The 14598-nt window shown below is 37.3% G+C and overlaps 5 protein-coding genes across 9 annotated transcripts; 3 read left to right on the forward strand and 2 right to left on the reverse strand.

Moving 5' to 3' along the window:
* The first annotated feature begins 147 nt into the window (after positions 1–147).
* On the forward strand, positions 148–1971 carry LOC18994646 (MATH domain and coiled-coil domain-containing protein At2g42460). 2 transcript variants are annotated; one of them, XM_006418326.2, is made up of 6 exons: positions 148–181; positions 293–378; positions 693–784; positions 874–1034; positions 1116–1327; positions 1456–1971. In XM_006418326.2, exons 1-6 carry the CDS (start codon positions 163–165, stop codon positions 1900–1902), a joined length of 1017 nt encoding a protein of 338 aa, XP_006418389.2. In that variant the 5' UTR covers positions 148–162; the 3' UTR covers positions 1903–1971. The 2 variants fall into 2 exon arrangements, with proteins under 2 accessions (XP_006418389.2, XP_024008324.1); XM_024152556.1 differs by lacking the exon at positions 148–181 and having other exon boundaries at positions 282–378; positions 660–784.
* Positions 1972–4808: 2837 nt separating this feature from the next.
* Positions 4809–5807, reverse strand: LOC18994648 (two-pore potassium channel 4). The gene has a single exon (XM_006418329.1). It carries the CDS (start codon positions 5805–5807, stop codon positions 4809–4811), a length of 999 nt encoding a protein of 332 aa, XP_006418392.1.
* Positions 5808–7810: 2003 nt separating this feature from the next.
* LOC18994649 (GRF1-interacting factor 2) lies at positions 7811–9615 on the forward strand. The gene is made up of 5 exons (XM_024153297.1): positions 7811–8114; positions 8584–8660; positions 8751–8859; positions 8952–9237; positions 9366–9615. Exons 1-5 carry the CDS (start codon positions 8037–8039, stop codon positions 9425–9427), a joined length of 612 nt encoding a protein of 203 aa, XP_024009065.1. The 5' UTR covers positions 7811–8036; the 3' UTR covers positions 9428–9615.
* Positions 9539–10586, reverse strand: LOC18994651. Of its 4 annotated transcripts, none has more exons than XM_006418331.2 (3): positions 10430–10586; positions 9912–10041; positions 9539–9811 (listed from the first exon to the last, which is right to left on the reverse strand). In XM_006418331.2, exons 2-3 carry the CDS (start codon positions 10021–10023, stop codon positions 9666–9668), a joined length of 258 nt encoding a protein of 85 aa, XP_006418394.1. In that variant the 5' UTR covers positions 10024–10041; positions 10430–10586; the 3' UTR covers positions 9539–9665. The 4 variants fall into 4 exon arrangements, with proteins under 4 accessions (XP_006418394.1, XP_006418393.1, XP_024009066.1 ...); XM_006418330.2 differs by having other exon boundaries at positions 9912–10036; positions 10430–10583; XM_024153298.1 differs by having other exon boundaries at positions 9912–10036; positions 10324–10554.
* Positions 10587–10874: 288 nt separating this feature from the next.
* Positions 10875–11968, forward strand: LOC18994650. Its single transcript, XM_006418333.2, has one exon. It carries the CDS (start codon positions 10947–10949, stop codon positions 11868–11870), a length of 924 nt encoding a protein of 307 aa, XP_006418396.1. The 5' UTR covers positions 10875–10946; the 3' UTR covers positions 11871–11968.
* Positions 11969–14598: the final 2630 nt, after the last annotated feature.

Raw genomic sequence — 14598 nt, forward strand, 5'->3', positions numbered from 1 at the left:
TTTATCATTTGATTGAATTTAGAAAACATGTAAAGCTCCATTTATAGCTACCTCGCAATCAAAAGCGATTCCCATGATCGCGGGATTATTTCGGTTAACTGTGAGATCGAGGTAATTGAGTTTGTTTAACCGGAGTAAAAGCCGATCCATTGGTCCGGTTGAATGGTTCCATTATTAATACGTATTCCTTTTCAATTTGCTCTTTCTTTTTGTGGGTTTCCAACTCCTTTTTAAATAGTTTTTATTTTCACTTTTTAATTCTTATCAGTAAATAGACGTAATTTATTACCAGCTTTTACACCCAAATCTGGAGCAAAGGAATCCCTCGCCACCGGTGATTCCGTCGTTATGGCTGCTGCTTCCTCCGAGCTCTCTCCGGTGATTTTTAAATTTCTTGTTGTTGTTGTTGTTGTTGTTGTTGTGTGGATCCAAATTGTTGAGTCGGATTAAACTCGGATTTGCCTTTTTGTTTTTTTTTAGATTGAATTAGGTTTTTCTTGTTGGGTATAAAATTATTTATTCACAGAAAATCAAAGTTCCGATGATGATTATTAGACCGGAGGGGAGGGGATTCGCGGAGGAAGGGGAAGATGAGTTTTATGCGTGTGATATAAACATGATTGCTTTGTAATAGAAGATTGTCTGTAATGATGATGCAGAAATGAGGTAAAACAATTGTGTGTTTTAAGCAGATGGACAAGGCTTTGACTTGGGAGATTGACAACTTCTCCGAAAGGAAGGGTGTGATGACATCGGATCCCTTCTCAAGCGGCGGCTGCAAGTGGTATAAATCAAATACATTTGAAACTAAATTCAGATCATTTGCTCTCTTTGGCGGGCGAGTTCTTGTCTAATATTTTGATTTTCTCTTAGGTGTGTTATGTTTTTTCCCAAGGGACACGATGGTAATCATGACTTGTCTATGTTCTTGCACGATGCGAATTGGAAGTCATTGAGCCCTGGATGGAAAAGGAGAGCTCACTTTCGTTTATATTTGTTGAATCAATCCGGCAAACATCTCTACAGGTCACCTGGTATGGTAATGAACTTGAATATGTTCCAAGTACTGAAAGATGAAATGTTGATATCTCTACTTTTGTTTGTTTATTTTACAGGCCAAAACATATGCAGCTTGTTCTGCGCTGAGGACCCAGGCTGGGGTTTCAGAACGAATTTGACTCTTGCCAAGCTACAGGAACAAGGGTTTCTGGAGAAGAACAAACTAATCATTCAAGTATACATCAAAGTAGTTGAAGTTGTTCATCAAGGAAAGTCAACTGCAAATGAAATGTTAGATTTCAATGGTTTCCAGATCATTGCTTCCCAAGTAAGTATAATGAGTCTTTAAATCCCATTAATAACCACCAGAAAACAAAATAGAGTCTGGATTTTGGATCTGGTTTGCATAATAATATCCTCTGTCTTCTTTCTTTTTTTCCCTTGAATTATTGGCAGTCTGCTTCAGTGAACAAGATATTCAAAGAGCACCCAGGCTTTGCAAATGCTGTCATACCAAAGAACCGAGGGGCATACACGAATCTCCTCCTCGGCCTCGTCAATACACTGAGCAAGTCTCCACAGATGCTATCTATGACTGAACTAAGCAATGCTCAAAGCGAATTGACTGAGCTGTCGGCAGCAGGCTTCAAGCTCGACTGGTTGAAGTCAAAGCTTGAGGAGGTTTCCTTGGAGAGGGAGAGAGCACTTTCTGATGGATCTCGGGTCCAACAGCTCGAGGAACGGGTCAACAATGTGGAATTGGCTTTGTCGGATCTCAAAGTTGAATTGGAGAAGCAGAAGATCAAATTTGCTGCTGCTGCTGCTATATTTTCTTCGTTTGAGTTCATAGATTCTCTTATAAAGAGGTTCTTTATCTCTTGCTTCTCAATCTCAAAGCACTGAACTATGATTTACATAATCATAGCTTGAGGATTTTTCATTGACAAATAAAATAAAAACACTTCATGTCTAGTATTTTTCTCCGGAGGGCTTAACATACATGGGATATATTACTCGGAGTATGGAGAAGTCAAAAATTTACTGAAATCACAAACGGTGAATAAACTAAAGCAAAGGCATAAAGGTGGACAGTCTTTTCTAATATTTACGTGCGAATGTTATATTGGATAATTATATTTGAGTTGTAATCCAAAACAATTTATTTTAGTGATCAGTGGTGAAGAAGAATGACCGACTGTTAAATCGATTATCATAAACATGCTTTCCCAAGTTCAATGCTATATATGGTGCTAAATTACGCTATATTATCTTATATATTATTTTATATGAAAATGATGCTAATGATGTTTGTGTTTATTAACAGATTTTGTGCATGAACAGTTTTGTGTCATGTTTAAAATTTCGAATTGGACAGAAAAATAAAAAAAAAACGAGAAGGGAACAATTTTCAATCTCTGCTTCCATACAAGATACAGAAATACAAATATACCGAAAGAGAAAACTCACTACTCTATAGCTTCTTGGTCAAGGATACAGCTTGATAGGAATCATCAAGTTCACCATTTCATTCAAAGCCATGCCGTGTTTTAGATATCATAATGGAAAAGTAAGATGTTTCGTAATGTGTACAACAAAGATGCGTAACACAACCTTCGTCAACACCACAACCACATGATAATAAGTGAAAGGATTAAGAATAACATATCAAAGGAAAACATTCCCTGTTTCCAACACCAAACTTTTCAACAATCCAAAACCAATAGATATGTTTGTCTTGCAACAAGAAACACACACAAATTGTCTAAATTAGAAAAAGGAAAAAAAACATTTTTTGATGATCAACTGACTGGATCTAGATGAATCCATCGTGGAAGATAAAATTCAGATGAGCAAGAGCCGATATATTCTTCCGAGGACCACCAAAGACGGCGAGAAACTCCGATTATTATAATTCATCCAAGGATAAACTGTCCTCTATAATCAGGCATTCGATGAAACAACGATCCGCCCAACTCCCGGAATTTATCAACCTCCCAATCGAAACTGGAAAATTGATTTAAAACATGCAAAAGGGCGAACACTAAAGAGAAAGAGAACAAGAAAAAGAAAAATTAAACACACAACAGATCCGAACTTAGTCGGAACCAACATCCGAAAAATCGGAATCCAGATCCGAGTTGATTGGATATATACAATAGAAAGAACTATGAAACTCTTTCTCTCTCAAAGATGAAAGTGAAACTGACTTAAATTTACGAATTTGGAGAGAAAAAAAAAATGGGGTATCTTGATGAAGAAGAGTCAAAATTGGTTCATTAATCGTTGCCAAAGATGGTTTGATTTTAACCCTTCAAGCTGGTTTGGTTTAATAAGACATTAAACCATGTGTTAACCAGCTGGGTTTATAATATATTGCCTCTGCCTAGTCTTCTTCTTCGCTTAAATCCCTAAAATCACCACTGTTCTTGGTCTCTGTGATTCCAGATTGAATTATAATCGTTGTGCAAAATTCGACAAGGGCTTCTTCTCCGGTTCCGTCTGCGGTTGTGTCATCTTTGATGAATTTCCAGTCTTGTCAACGGCGACATCATCTCGGAGTTCGATGATCCTTTAATTTGTTTACTGCTCATTCTAATTTTTGGGCCTTTGTATTCCTCTGATATGATATCGGCTTGCAATACTGAAACTGGCCCTCTAAAAACGTTAGATGCTAATTTTTATCAAATGATGTGATGATTCCGCAATCTTTTGGATATTGATTTTGTGTGTCACTAAAGCAGGCGGAGAAAGGTGGTTGCTTAATGGGAAGAATCACAAACAAGATGGGTTAAATCAGGCAGGGGGAAAGTTGGTTCATCTGATAAGCATTCTTTTTTATTCAAGGGTTAATTCAGACAGGGAGAAGACTGAATCAAGTAGAAGCTTGTTGCAGTTACAAAACTAAGAAAATTTGAGAGCAAAGAGTTGGTATATTCTACATCATCTGTGTAAGAACTGGTTGACTGAATTTAGGGTGAGAATGTGGAAGCAATGGGCTTCATGTACAGAAGAGCTTCAGACAGGGAGAGGACTGAATCAAGTAGAAGCTTGTTGCAGTTAAAAAACTAAGAAAAATTTGAGAGCAAAGAGTTGGTATATTCTACATTATCTGTGTAAGAACTGGTTGACTGAATTTGAACCAGCGAGGGTGAGAATGTGGAAGCAATGGGCTTCATGTACAGAAGAGTTGAAAAGAAGCATTTTGCAAGGAGCATAGACGCCTGCAGAAGGACAAAAATTACAATTTTCAGTATTCAAGGTGCTAACAAGAAAAGGAAGTTACGTGGACCAAATCTGAGACGACTACCTCCAAGAATTAGATAAGCATAAACGTATGTTTGTTCTCATTGAGAGAGAGAGATAGAGAGAGCAAGGATGTTCTATACAAATAGGATTTGCTATTTTCAAGAAATAGTAGCAGAGGTAATTCAGGAGAGCAGATGGAAACACAACTTGTTGCTGTGCAAAAATAGAAACTCTTGCTATATGCAGAAAACTATGGTTTACGAAATTCTAAATGATGGCTAATATAAGTGGGAATTGACGAGGATGCAGGTTGAGAGCTTCCTATACGAACTACATGGATTTTGAAACCAAAATCAGAATGGACAGCTGAAGAAAACATGAGTTTCAGATTCAACTCAATAGCACTTTGAGGTTTCAGCATATTTTCAGTTCCGTGGATATAAATCAGTTCAGACTTATTCAATGATTTACTAATGCTAAAGAAAGTTGGGAAATATTGCAAAACTCGTTTGGAATAAAAAACTAGTGAAGATCTTTACCTGGAAAGTTAATGGTTGAGCTGTTCAAGCCGAGTTGGTCATCAAACGTAGATCCTGGAACTTCTTGTGGAATCGCTCCATATCTTCATCGTCGAGCTTGCCGGTTTCTTTCAAGAATGTCGTCACAAACATCTCAATCTCATCAGTCGAAAGCATCTTCATCTCATCAGTCCGCGGCGGGACAGTTTCCATCCTTATCTCTTCCAACCGGGAAACTAACGCGGCCATAGCTATTGTCGTTGTGGGTATCCAGAAGAATCCGAACAATCTACCTACAAGAGTTGTGAAGAACACGTCTCTATAGCCAACTGTTGTGGCCGACACGACAGACAAGTAGACCGAATCCCAGAATCCGAGACCCTCAAAAGCATATAGAAATGAGGAACCTAGGGTTATACAGAAGAAGACGCAGAACACTGATGCAACGAGATTAGTAAAGCGAGTTCCTCCCGTCATCTTTTCCTGATAATTGACTAGGGCACTCACAGTAAAACCGAGGAATACATCCAAGCATACAACGCCGCTTAGTGCCATGATGACGGTAACAATCTTCGTCGCCACAGTTGACGGCACAATGTCGCCATAACCCACGGTGGTGATTGTCACAACGTAGTAATACATTGCATCTACGAGCGGGTGTGTCTTTGTCCCAGAATATTGGTCTTCTAAGACCCAGTACATGACAACTCCCACTAGGAAGTGACAAGAGAGTATTATCATCAATTTCACTCCGGTGAAGCCAGTGGCGGGGATTCCCCCGGTGAGAGAGTCGTCGGCTTCATTTGGGGTTTGGAGGAGAGAGTCATCGGCGGAGGCTTCTTCGATACTGTCAGAGACATTTCCGGCGGCGCTCCCTTCGGCCGTGGACGATTTTGTCACCTTTGTGAGGATTTCCGTTTCCTCTGAACCAATTTCCGTTGAGACTTCGGGAACAATGTCACTGTCATTAACGGTGTTTGCTTGATTTTCCGGTTGATTTTCCGGTGAGCCACCAAGGAGAGGGGAGGTTACTTCGTTTTCCATTGCTGATCTTTGGCGTAAATCTCTGTTGCAACATAATCACATCTCCACACTTAGACTCGTGAAAGATAACGCAAAGACTTCTAACATTTCCGGCCAAAAATGGAAATCATCACGTACAAACAAGAATCAAGTCTCGCAAGAACAAATCCCGCCAAAATTGAAAACTGGAACAGACACCATCACGTACAAACAAGAATCAAGTCTCGCAAGAACAACTCCCGCCAAAATTGATGGACGACGAAGATGATATCACACAATCTCTATCCAAGATTCAACGTTTTAACATGCATCATCACGGCATGAAGAAAGAAAAATCGATAGCGATTGAAGAACAAAAACAGAAGAACAAAAAAAACAGATTGAGAACTGAAATATTTGATTCAATCACCAAGATCAGCATCCGAAGCTTGAAATCAGAGCATACATTGAGTTCGCTTACCTGGAAACTTGAGTAGCTAAAAAATTGTTCTCTGATTCGAGACAATGGCGAAGCTCGCTGAACCAAACTCTCCAAGAGAGAAGAGGGAAACCATATGTTTCAAAGAAAAGGAAACTTTTATAGTTTTATAGTCGGGCCGTTAACGAATATATATATATATATATATATCAAACTATATATATATATCTAACAGAAACGATAACGGCGAAAGGTTCCGTGATCCATTTTGTTGACTAAGTTGACTGATATGAACCGATTTCGCATTTATTCGCCTTCCCCTAAACCGGTCAAGACGAATGACCTAAAATAGAACTTAACCAATAAACCTTGATAGTGTTAAACCAGTTTTATGACGAATTATATTTCTCCTTTGTATGTATATATGGTAGAGGTATGCAATATAATTTGGAAAAATAAAATAATTTTCTTAGATATATGGATCAGATTGCGCTTGGATATCTTCTAATTCAAAAGCGAAAACTCTAAAGATAGCGAATTTGCAAATAAGTTTTCTGTTAATCTGATCAGATTACTCTACTTTTGATGAAAACAGGTGGTAAGTTTCCAACTTAAGAAATGTAAGGGGGAAATTTCCCTCTCAGTATCAACTTTCTTTTCCCGTTCAATTACTCGAGTTATTTGTATCTCATAACTAAAAAGAAAATGGTCAGGTATATAGTGTCTACTAAATTTCCCCTCCCAACCGTAACAAAAGTTTATAATTTCTTTATCAAGTTCAAATAACAGTTTATTATTTGTGGCTCCCTGCAGCATATATAATACGTAAACTGGAGCATTTTGATTTTGAGGTAGCACAATTAATTAGAACTCAAAACAATTGAAAAAGAGAATACAAATATAAAAGAACAATAGTAGTTAAATTCAATATTCCTAGCCAAAAAATAGGGATTAATCAGGGATTAAATTTTTTAATATATTTTATTACGAAAACAGTGAAATACAGATAATTTCAAATCTAGAAATGTATACATTTATCAAGATAATATTACTAACAGTGAAATGTCATCTATAAAATTAAGAGTAACATCGACTCGGAAAAAAATTAAAATGAATATAGATAACAAACAAAAAAATAATAAAAAAGTTTGCCGTAAACAATAAAAAGATGGATGCAAGATTTCGATTAAGAAAATGGATAATAAAACTAATATTTTTGTTACTTTGTATCAAATTTCTTAAAACAGCACTCGCTATATAACAAGAAAAAATAGTAATATTCAAAATGACACTCTTTTGAACCCGATGAAGTATATAACAATTACTCAATAGTCAATACCAAACCATTAAAATTATATCCATTTATAATCGCCACTGATTTTTCCCTTGCTATCATTTTCTCTATTGAGATAGTTCCCATGATTGCAGGATTGTGTCGGTTATTGGATTGGTTTAACCGGAGTAAAAACCAGTACATCGGTCTGGTTAACTGCTTTAGTGACCCATAAACCGTATAGTCTCGTCGAATTGGGTGAATTCAAGGGCCCAAAACTTCTGTTTCGCTTAGAGGCTATATTAGTTTATTTATTTTTTATTGTTTTTCTTTAGAAAAAAATTGGACACATTTCTGGTCCTAAAATCTCAAGAGAAGACCTCGTCGAATCCAAGTAATAAATTGTAGGATAATCAATAAATATTTGTTAGAATCTTGCAATCATTTCGTTTGCGCATGGGGTATATCAATTTCCCGGCTTGATCAGTCTTGGTTTGGTGAAATTTCGAGGGTTTCTGAGGGGGAGACGAAACTAGGGTTTTGGTTTTTCGGCGACGAGATGCAGCAGTCTCCGCAAATGTTTCCGATGGTTCCTTCGATGCCGCCTACTAACATCACCACAGAACAGATCCAAAAGGTTCCTTCTTTTCTTCAATTTCTATCTGTTTTAGAGCATTTCTCTCTTTATAGTAGTCAAAGTCACAGACTAAAATTGTTGAACACTTTGTTTAAGAGTCTTATTGAACTATCTGTGCCGACATACAATGGAGTATTTGTGATTTGAGTGAAGTTATTGGCTGTAATTTGGGGGCAATTGGTTCGAAAGTGTCTATCTTTGTAACTTTCCTGGTTAATTTTTAATCAGATAGAAATCTCAAAAGTGTTTTTACTCTTACTCTTCTTCTCTGATGGCATTCAACAGTTGTGGTTATGTGATACAAAAGTTGGGTCTGTTCTCGGTGATTTTCCTGCTTTGGTTTTGTTAATTGAACTTAGAATCAGATTTTGGACATTGAAGATAGATACTTGATGGTTTTTTTTTTTTGGTTTTTACTTCATCTCATTCTCGCTTCTTTCATTCCGTTTTTACATGTGCTTAAATTCAGTACCTTGACGAAAACAAAAAGCTGATAATGGCAATCATGGAAAATCAGAATCTCGGAAAACTTGCAGAATGTGCACAGTAAGTGTCTCCTTTGTATATATCCATCTTCTATCTCTCGAACATTTATGGAATCTGAGAATTGTAATGTTTTGCTCGTCATATTTTCAGGTACCAAGCTCTTCTCCAGAAGAACTTAATGTACCTCGCTGCAATTGCTGATGCGCAACCTCCTCCACCTACACCAGGAGCTGCACCAGCACCAGCTATGGCTTCCCAGGTTGTTTGTGATGATAAAGTCGACTGGGACCAATCGCAACACTTAACATATATGTCGGATTTTCTTACTTTTGGGTGTGATTTCTGTTATAGATGACGACACCGCATCCTGCGATGCAACCGCCAAGCTACTTTATGCAACACCCACAAGCTTCAGCTATGGCTCAACAAGCATCACCCGCCGGTATTTTCCCTCCAAGAGGTCCTTTGCAATTTGGTAGCACCCACCAGCTTCAGGATCCGCAACAGCAGCATATACATCAGCAAGCTATGCAAGGACACATGGGGATTAGACCAATGGGTATCAACAACAACGGGATGCAGATGCAGCATCCGATGCAACAACCAGAAACCGCTCTTGGAGGAAGCGGTGCAAACGGTAAAACTCTACGCAATTCTAACTCTTCCTTGACTGTAGTAGTAGTAGAAGCGAGTTGCTTGGTTGGTGTATCCTTTCTTTGGCTTCCTATAATGTTTGTTCATTTCCTTTCTTTCTTTACTTTACAGTGGGGCATAGAGGAGGCAAGCAAGATGGAGCAGATGGACAAGGAAAAGATGATGGCAAATGAAAAGGATCCAAAGAAGCTTTGTTTTTGTTGATATTTAGGACTCCTGCTTTCTTCTGAGTCTCACTACTAAGGCGTTGGCATTAGTTTTCATGAGTTTTAACAGAAAGATAGACTGTGGAATAGTAGTTCCACAAAAAAACCGTGTTGTAATGTATTTGTCTTATTTAGTACAAGTACGGCTTGGTTTAGAAACATATCATTATTCATTCATCTTATCAAAGAGCATTGATCTTATTTTTTACTCTGGACGCGACTTGACGATGAAATTCTGACGGCTAATGGGATTCATAACGACGGGAGGACCAGCTGTTCTCGGCCATGCTTGGAACTTCTCATCCGTAGCCTTCCACCATTCCTTGTTAGATACGGTTCCTGGAGTCGTCCCTGGTTTTCCACCAGAGGTTTTTATATAAAGTTCATTAAGATCGTCCCTAAATTAGGATGAGAGTTTGAAGAAGAAGACGACAAAAAAGTGAAATCTTGCCTCCGAAGATCTTGTTATCAGAGATAAGTTTGTCGAATACATATGAGATTCCGAATGAGCCGATGAGAGCGCCGATTATGTACTTGGCTTGACCTGCTGCTGATGTTGCCATTTTCCTTGTAAATCTGACCTTGAAACATCAGAATCATTAAAACACTTAACACACGTAAGTCGTAACAACACACCAGAGAAGAAGAAGCAACCTAATTCAATAAAGATTCAAATATTTAAGGCCAAAGAAAATTCTTTAACAGATTAACTTTGTTAGTAAACAAAGACTAGGAAATTGATCGTTTTGAATAGCCTTTAATCGAAGACGAGGGGAAAAATCAATAAGCTTTACTTATTACACAATCAATGAAAACGCAACCAAATTCCAGAGGAAGGTCTGAACTCTGAAGAAGTAACTTACAAATCTAATCGGTGAGTTAGCGGATTAGAGATATTTGGAGTTTTAGCTTTTGTAGCTTCAGTTTAAGGTTTGTAAGTAGAATCGTTCTAATTACATCAGAAGTTACCTTTGTTGATACAGAGACAGTGAAGCTCAAAACACTCTAAACTAGTGGTGGTATTCCAGAAGAATTAAACGGTGGAAAACGATCAGATCGAGTTCAACTCCATCGTCTCTTGTGATCTTATCTTTAAAACTTTGATTAAAATGGGACAGAGTGTGTTAGGTAATTACTAAAATGGGCACAGCTACGACAAGAGTCGTTTTTTGCTTGCGTATGTAAAGGCTAAAATGGGCACCTGCTTTTTTTTTTTTTTGTATTCGTATTAATTTGGTCAATTAGGATAAAGCTAAATATCTTTATTGTAAATGACTACATCACATGTAACTTTCTAGACACGTAAAGTCAAATAGATTAGATCTCACACACAGGCTTAATTAGCATTTTCTTTACCGATTATATAACACGTCTTAGCAAGCTGACCCGCCCAAAATAATATTAAATCCCATGATTCGAATTAGTTAAACTTAATTACGACCACCATTATTCCTTAATCATTTTTACGTCATTAGAAAGCTTGATCATGAGGGAAGAGCGGCGTCTTCCTCACAAACGCGATGGCCTCCAATTCTTGAAAACCAAGACGGCGTACGTTATCTTCGTAGTGCTAACCTATGCCTTTGGTTACTTCTCCGCTTACTACTATCTTCAACCGCCTTCACCGGCAACGACGGCGTTAAGGACATCCGACGATACGACTAAAACTCACGACTGCTCAATTGACAACTTCCGGATAACGACTCGCTGCGGCGATCTTCTTCCGCCTGAACTCATCCGGCGAACAGTTATCGACAGGATCTTCAACGGTACTTCTCCGTACACCGATTTCCCGCCACCACACGCCGGCAAATTCCTCCGGCGAAAAAGAATCAAAGGCTGGGGATCGTACGGACTCGTCTTCGAGAATCTAATCCGCCGGGTCAAACCTCGGACGATCGTCGAAATCGGGACTTTTCTTGGCGCGTCGGCGATTCACATGGCGAACCTCACGCGCCGCCTCGGGCTCGAGGAGACTCAGATTCTCTGCGTCGACGATTTCCGTGGCTGGCCTGGTTTTCGAGATCGGTTTAAGGACGTAGCTTTGGTCAACGGCGACGTTTTGCTCATGTACCAGTTTATGCAAAACGTGGTCAGCTCCGGATTTTCCGGTTCGATTTTGCCGGTTCCATTCTCGACCGGTTCGGGTTTGGAGAAGCTGTGCGAGTGGGGCGTGACGGCTGATCTGGTGGAGATAGACGCGGGTCACGATTTCAATTCGGCATGGGCTGATATAAATCGAGCGGTTCGGATACTCCGACCCGGCGGAGTTTTATTCGGTCACGATTATTTCACGGCGGCGGATAATAGAGGAGTGAGAAGGGCAGTGAATTTGTTCGCAGAGATCAACCGGTTAAAAGTCAAAACCGATGGTCAACATTGGGTTATCGATTCTATTAATTTAATCTGATATCCCCTTTTTCTTTTTCTATACAGCAAAAAAAAAGCAGAATTAGAATTTCCATGTAGTATACTACAAGTCTACTACTACTCATTTAATAAACAAGTTTGAAGTTTTCATTGCATTGATTAATTAGTAGATTTTTTTTTGGCAATTAAATTTAAAATCTACCATTACAAAAGTGGCCTAGTCGGATTCTAGTACAAATTATTCGTGAATAGTCGAAAATGAGTATTATTCATTTATGTACATTATTTAAAGAAAAGCTTACGTTTACCAGCTGTAGCTAAATCAATCATTTTTAGAAAGAAAAGATATTTTCTTTGAACACTTGTCACAAATTCATAGTTTCAATTTTTTTACTTTATTTTAAGATGCTAGTTTGTCAAATACATTGTTTTTTACCCAAATATATACATCATCAGATATTTCTTACAACATCAGATATATGGGATACTGAAAAAAATGAACACCACATACAGAACATGAAACATACTTTGTTTCGGGCCATATAGAAAACTATCAGCCCAATCACAAACGAGCTTACATTTGAAGGCCATGTGCTGCCGTTATTACCTTCTTAGAATTTTCCTTGCTTATGAAATTGTAATGCAAAATCCCTTCAAACGCATCGTTTTATTGGTGAGTTCAAACATGGCGTTTTGTTTCGACAAATTTTAAAAACTAAGACAAGGCTGCATTTCATTGGTACTCGGTTAAAATGTCCCATCAATAAAATTTCGGTGACGCCTTTTGATGAGTCCGGTTTTTAATTTTTTTGGGTGTTTGCTGTACTTTAAATTATTGTTATTCTGTGTGTTTTATAGACGTTTTAGATATGTATTTTTGATACATCTTGGTTATTTGATGATTTAAGCTCAATATACTTTCCACCGTTTGGTCAAGTTAAAACTAACATAATCGAAGATTCGAAGTAAATTTTAAAATTTTCATTAAAACTAAAAAAAAATTGCTTTTATTTGTCAACCAAAAAATATTAGAAAAACATTGTTCTAAGACACCTCTAAAAATCTGACTTGATACATACGATCTTAGATAAAGTAAAAAGATTTCATTAGATTTTAACCTAGAAACCGCCGTCTGATGTTGAGATTGTTGAGTTGAGTATCCAAACCTAACATAAAACCTTAGAAGTATCGAACAAAGTCGCTGTAAGTGTGACCACTTGAATTTTTGTGCTTCGGCATGGTGCTTTACGAGAGGTGTTCTTGTAGAAAATTTTCTGCCAAGGAGTAAGTTCATTCCCGGATTAGTTGGGTACCGGACAAAAAAAAAGTTATTAGCAAAGAATATTACACAAAAACAGCTATCTACTTAGATCGTTGAGAGTGTATTCTTTGATCATTAAAATATTCATATACAACATCTTATAAAAATATTTCGTTACTTTGAAAATACATATGTATAACGATATAAAGATACGAAACAAAAGGGTACAAAAAAAACGGACTAGCAAATGTGTAAATCCACTCTCACGAAAGCATGCAGGAAAGAGATGTTAAGTGCCTAAAAGAATAAGTTTAGCGATTTTTGCAAGTGATTAACAAAGACTTAAATAATATATGGTGATCAGAGGCAATAACATGTTGGGGGGGATGAAGCCTGGTCCGAGGATACTCTCTATATACGTATTACGATCAGTTATATACATGTATGGCTATATATATAATATCCTCGATCCAGACAACATTCCCCTCAACTGAAATAGCTTAATTCTCATGATAATAATCACAATAGTTAGCAGAATCTCTCACATTTTTGTTCGAGAGAGAGAAAGAAAAAGAATGAGAGAGAAGGGTGGGTGAATTGGTGATGATGGTGTTATGATGAGGGAATGATGAGTGGCGGAGGAGAAGATGGGCCTTTTAATAAGACACAACAGAAACAGGTCGTCATTCCTAAACCCTAGCTTTTTTAAAAAATATATTATTTTATTTAATACCGATGCAATTAATGCATACATTTTTGAATTAAATGACACGTCACATATTTTTCTTGCCACGAAATAAATGAACTTTGATTCGGTATAAGATTATAATGAATGGTTTCGTGATTATATAATTTTTAATAATTATACACAAAATTAGAGATCATGTCCAGTTGTTTCGATGACAAAATTTTTAAGAACAAAATATTCCTTTATACGGTTTTACAGCTGCTGAGTGTAATGTCTTTTTTTGTTCTCTCTAATCATGAGTTCCACATATAGTCCATAGTTTTCTTAGATTCGACTAGCTAACTAAAATTTGTAACATGTGACCTTTAACTCGAATTATAACTATATTCGAAACCAGAATTTTGAAACAATAATTCAAAATGGTATGCGTGCATATATATCGACGAGATTATATTATTGAATTGCGAAATAAAGAAGGCAGGAGAAGTTAGTCAGAAGAGTGGTTGGGTAAATTGAGGATGACCAGTTAGGAAACAAAATATTTACAATTTAATTTTCATCACTTTTTTAGGTATCCTACCAACTTCATTAATGATAAACATTTCTTCTCTCAAAACTGTATATTACATTTAAAATATCGATAGTTATGCTCACAATTTTTTGTATTATAATAAGTAGAATCAGGTTTAAGCTAGTTGGAAGTTTTCGGGGAGTTGTTTACAACGTGAAGGCATGCTGTTGTTTCTTTATGGCGTGGAGTATATTTTTCACTTGTTAGATTATTATATTCTCCAATCTGATTAGTTTATTCGAACATAC

Source organism: Eutrema salsugineum, unplaced genomic scaffold, assembly GCF_000478725.1.
Source record: "Eutrema salsugineum unplaced genomic scaffold, Eutsalg1_0 scaffold_5, whole genome shotgun sequence".
Taxonomy (NCBI): domain Eukaryota; kingdom Viridiplantae; phylum Streptophyta; class Magnoliopsida; order Brassicales; family Brassicaceae; genus Eutrema; species Eutrema salsugineum.

Excerpts from the sequence above, each read along its gene's own strand:
- LOC18994651 (XM_006418331.2), bottom strand. The coding sequence starts at position 10,023 with ATGGCAACATCAGCAGCAGGTCAAGCCAAGTACATAATCGGCGCTCTC. Across the intron at positions 9,812-9,911 it reads TGATAACAAGATCTTCGGAG|GGACGACTCCAGGAACCGTA; the intron begins GCAAGATTTCAC and ends GTGGAAAACCAG.
- LOC18994649 (XM_024153297.1), top strand. The coding sequence starts at position 8,037 with ATGCAGCAGTCTCCGCAAATGTTTCCGATGGTTCCTTCGATGCCGCCT. Across the intron at positions 8,115-8,583 it reads CCACAGAACAGATCCAAAAG|TACCTTGACGAAAACAAAAA; the intron begins GTTCCTTCTTTT and ends GCTTAAATTCAG. Across the intron at positions 8,661-8,750 it reads AAACTTGCAGAATGTGCACA|GTACCAAGCTCTTCTCCAGA; the intron begins GTAAGTGTCTCC and ends TCATATTTTCAG.
- LOC18994648 (XM_006418329.1), bottom strand. The coding sequence starts at position 5,807 with ATGGAAAACGAAGTAACCTCCCCTCTCCTTGGTGGCTCACCGGAAAAT.
- LOC18994646 (XM_006418326.2), top strand. Across the intron at positions 379-692 it reads CTTCCTCCGAGCTCTCTCCG|ATGGACAAGGCTTTGACTTG; the intron begins GTGATTTTTAAA and ends TGTTTTAAGCAG. Across the intron at positions 1,328-1,455 it reads TCCAGATCATTGCTTCCCAA|TCTGCTTCAGTGAACAAGAT; the intron begins GTAAGTATAATG and ends AATTATTGGCAG.
- LOC18994650 (XM_006418333.2), top strand. The coding sequence starts at position 10,947 with ATGAGGGAAGAGCGGCGTCTTCCTCACAAACGCGATGGCCTCCAATTC.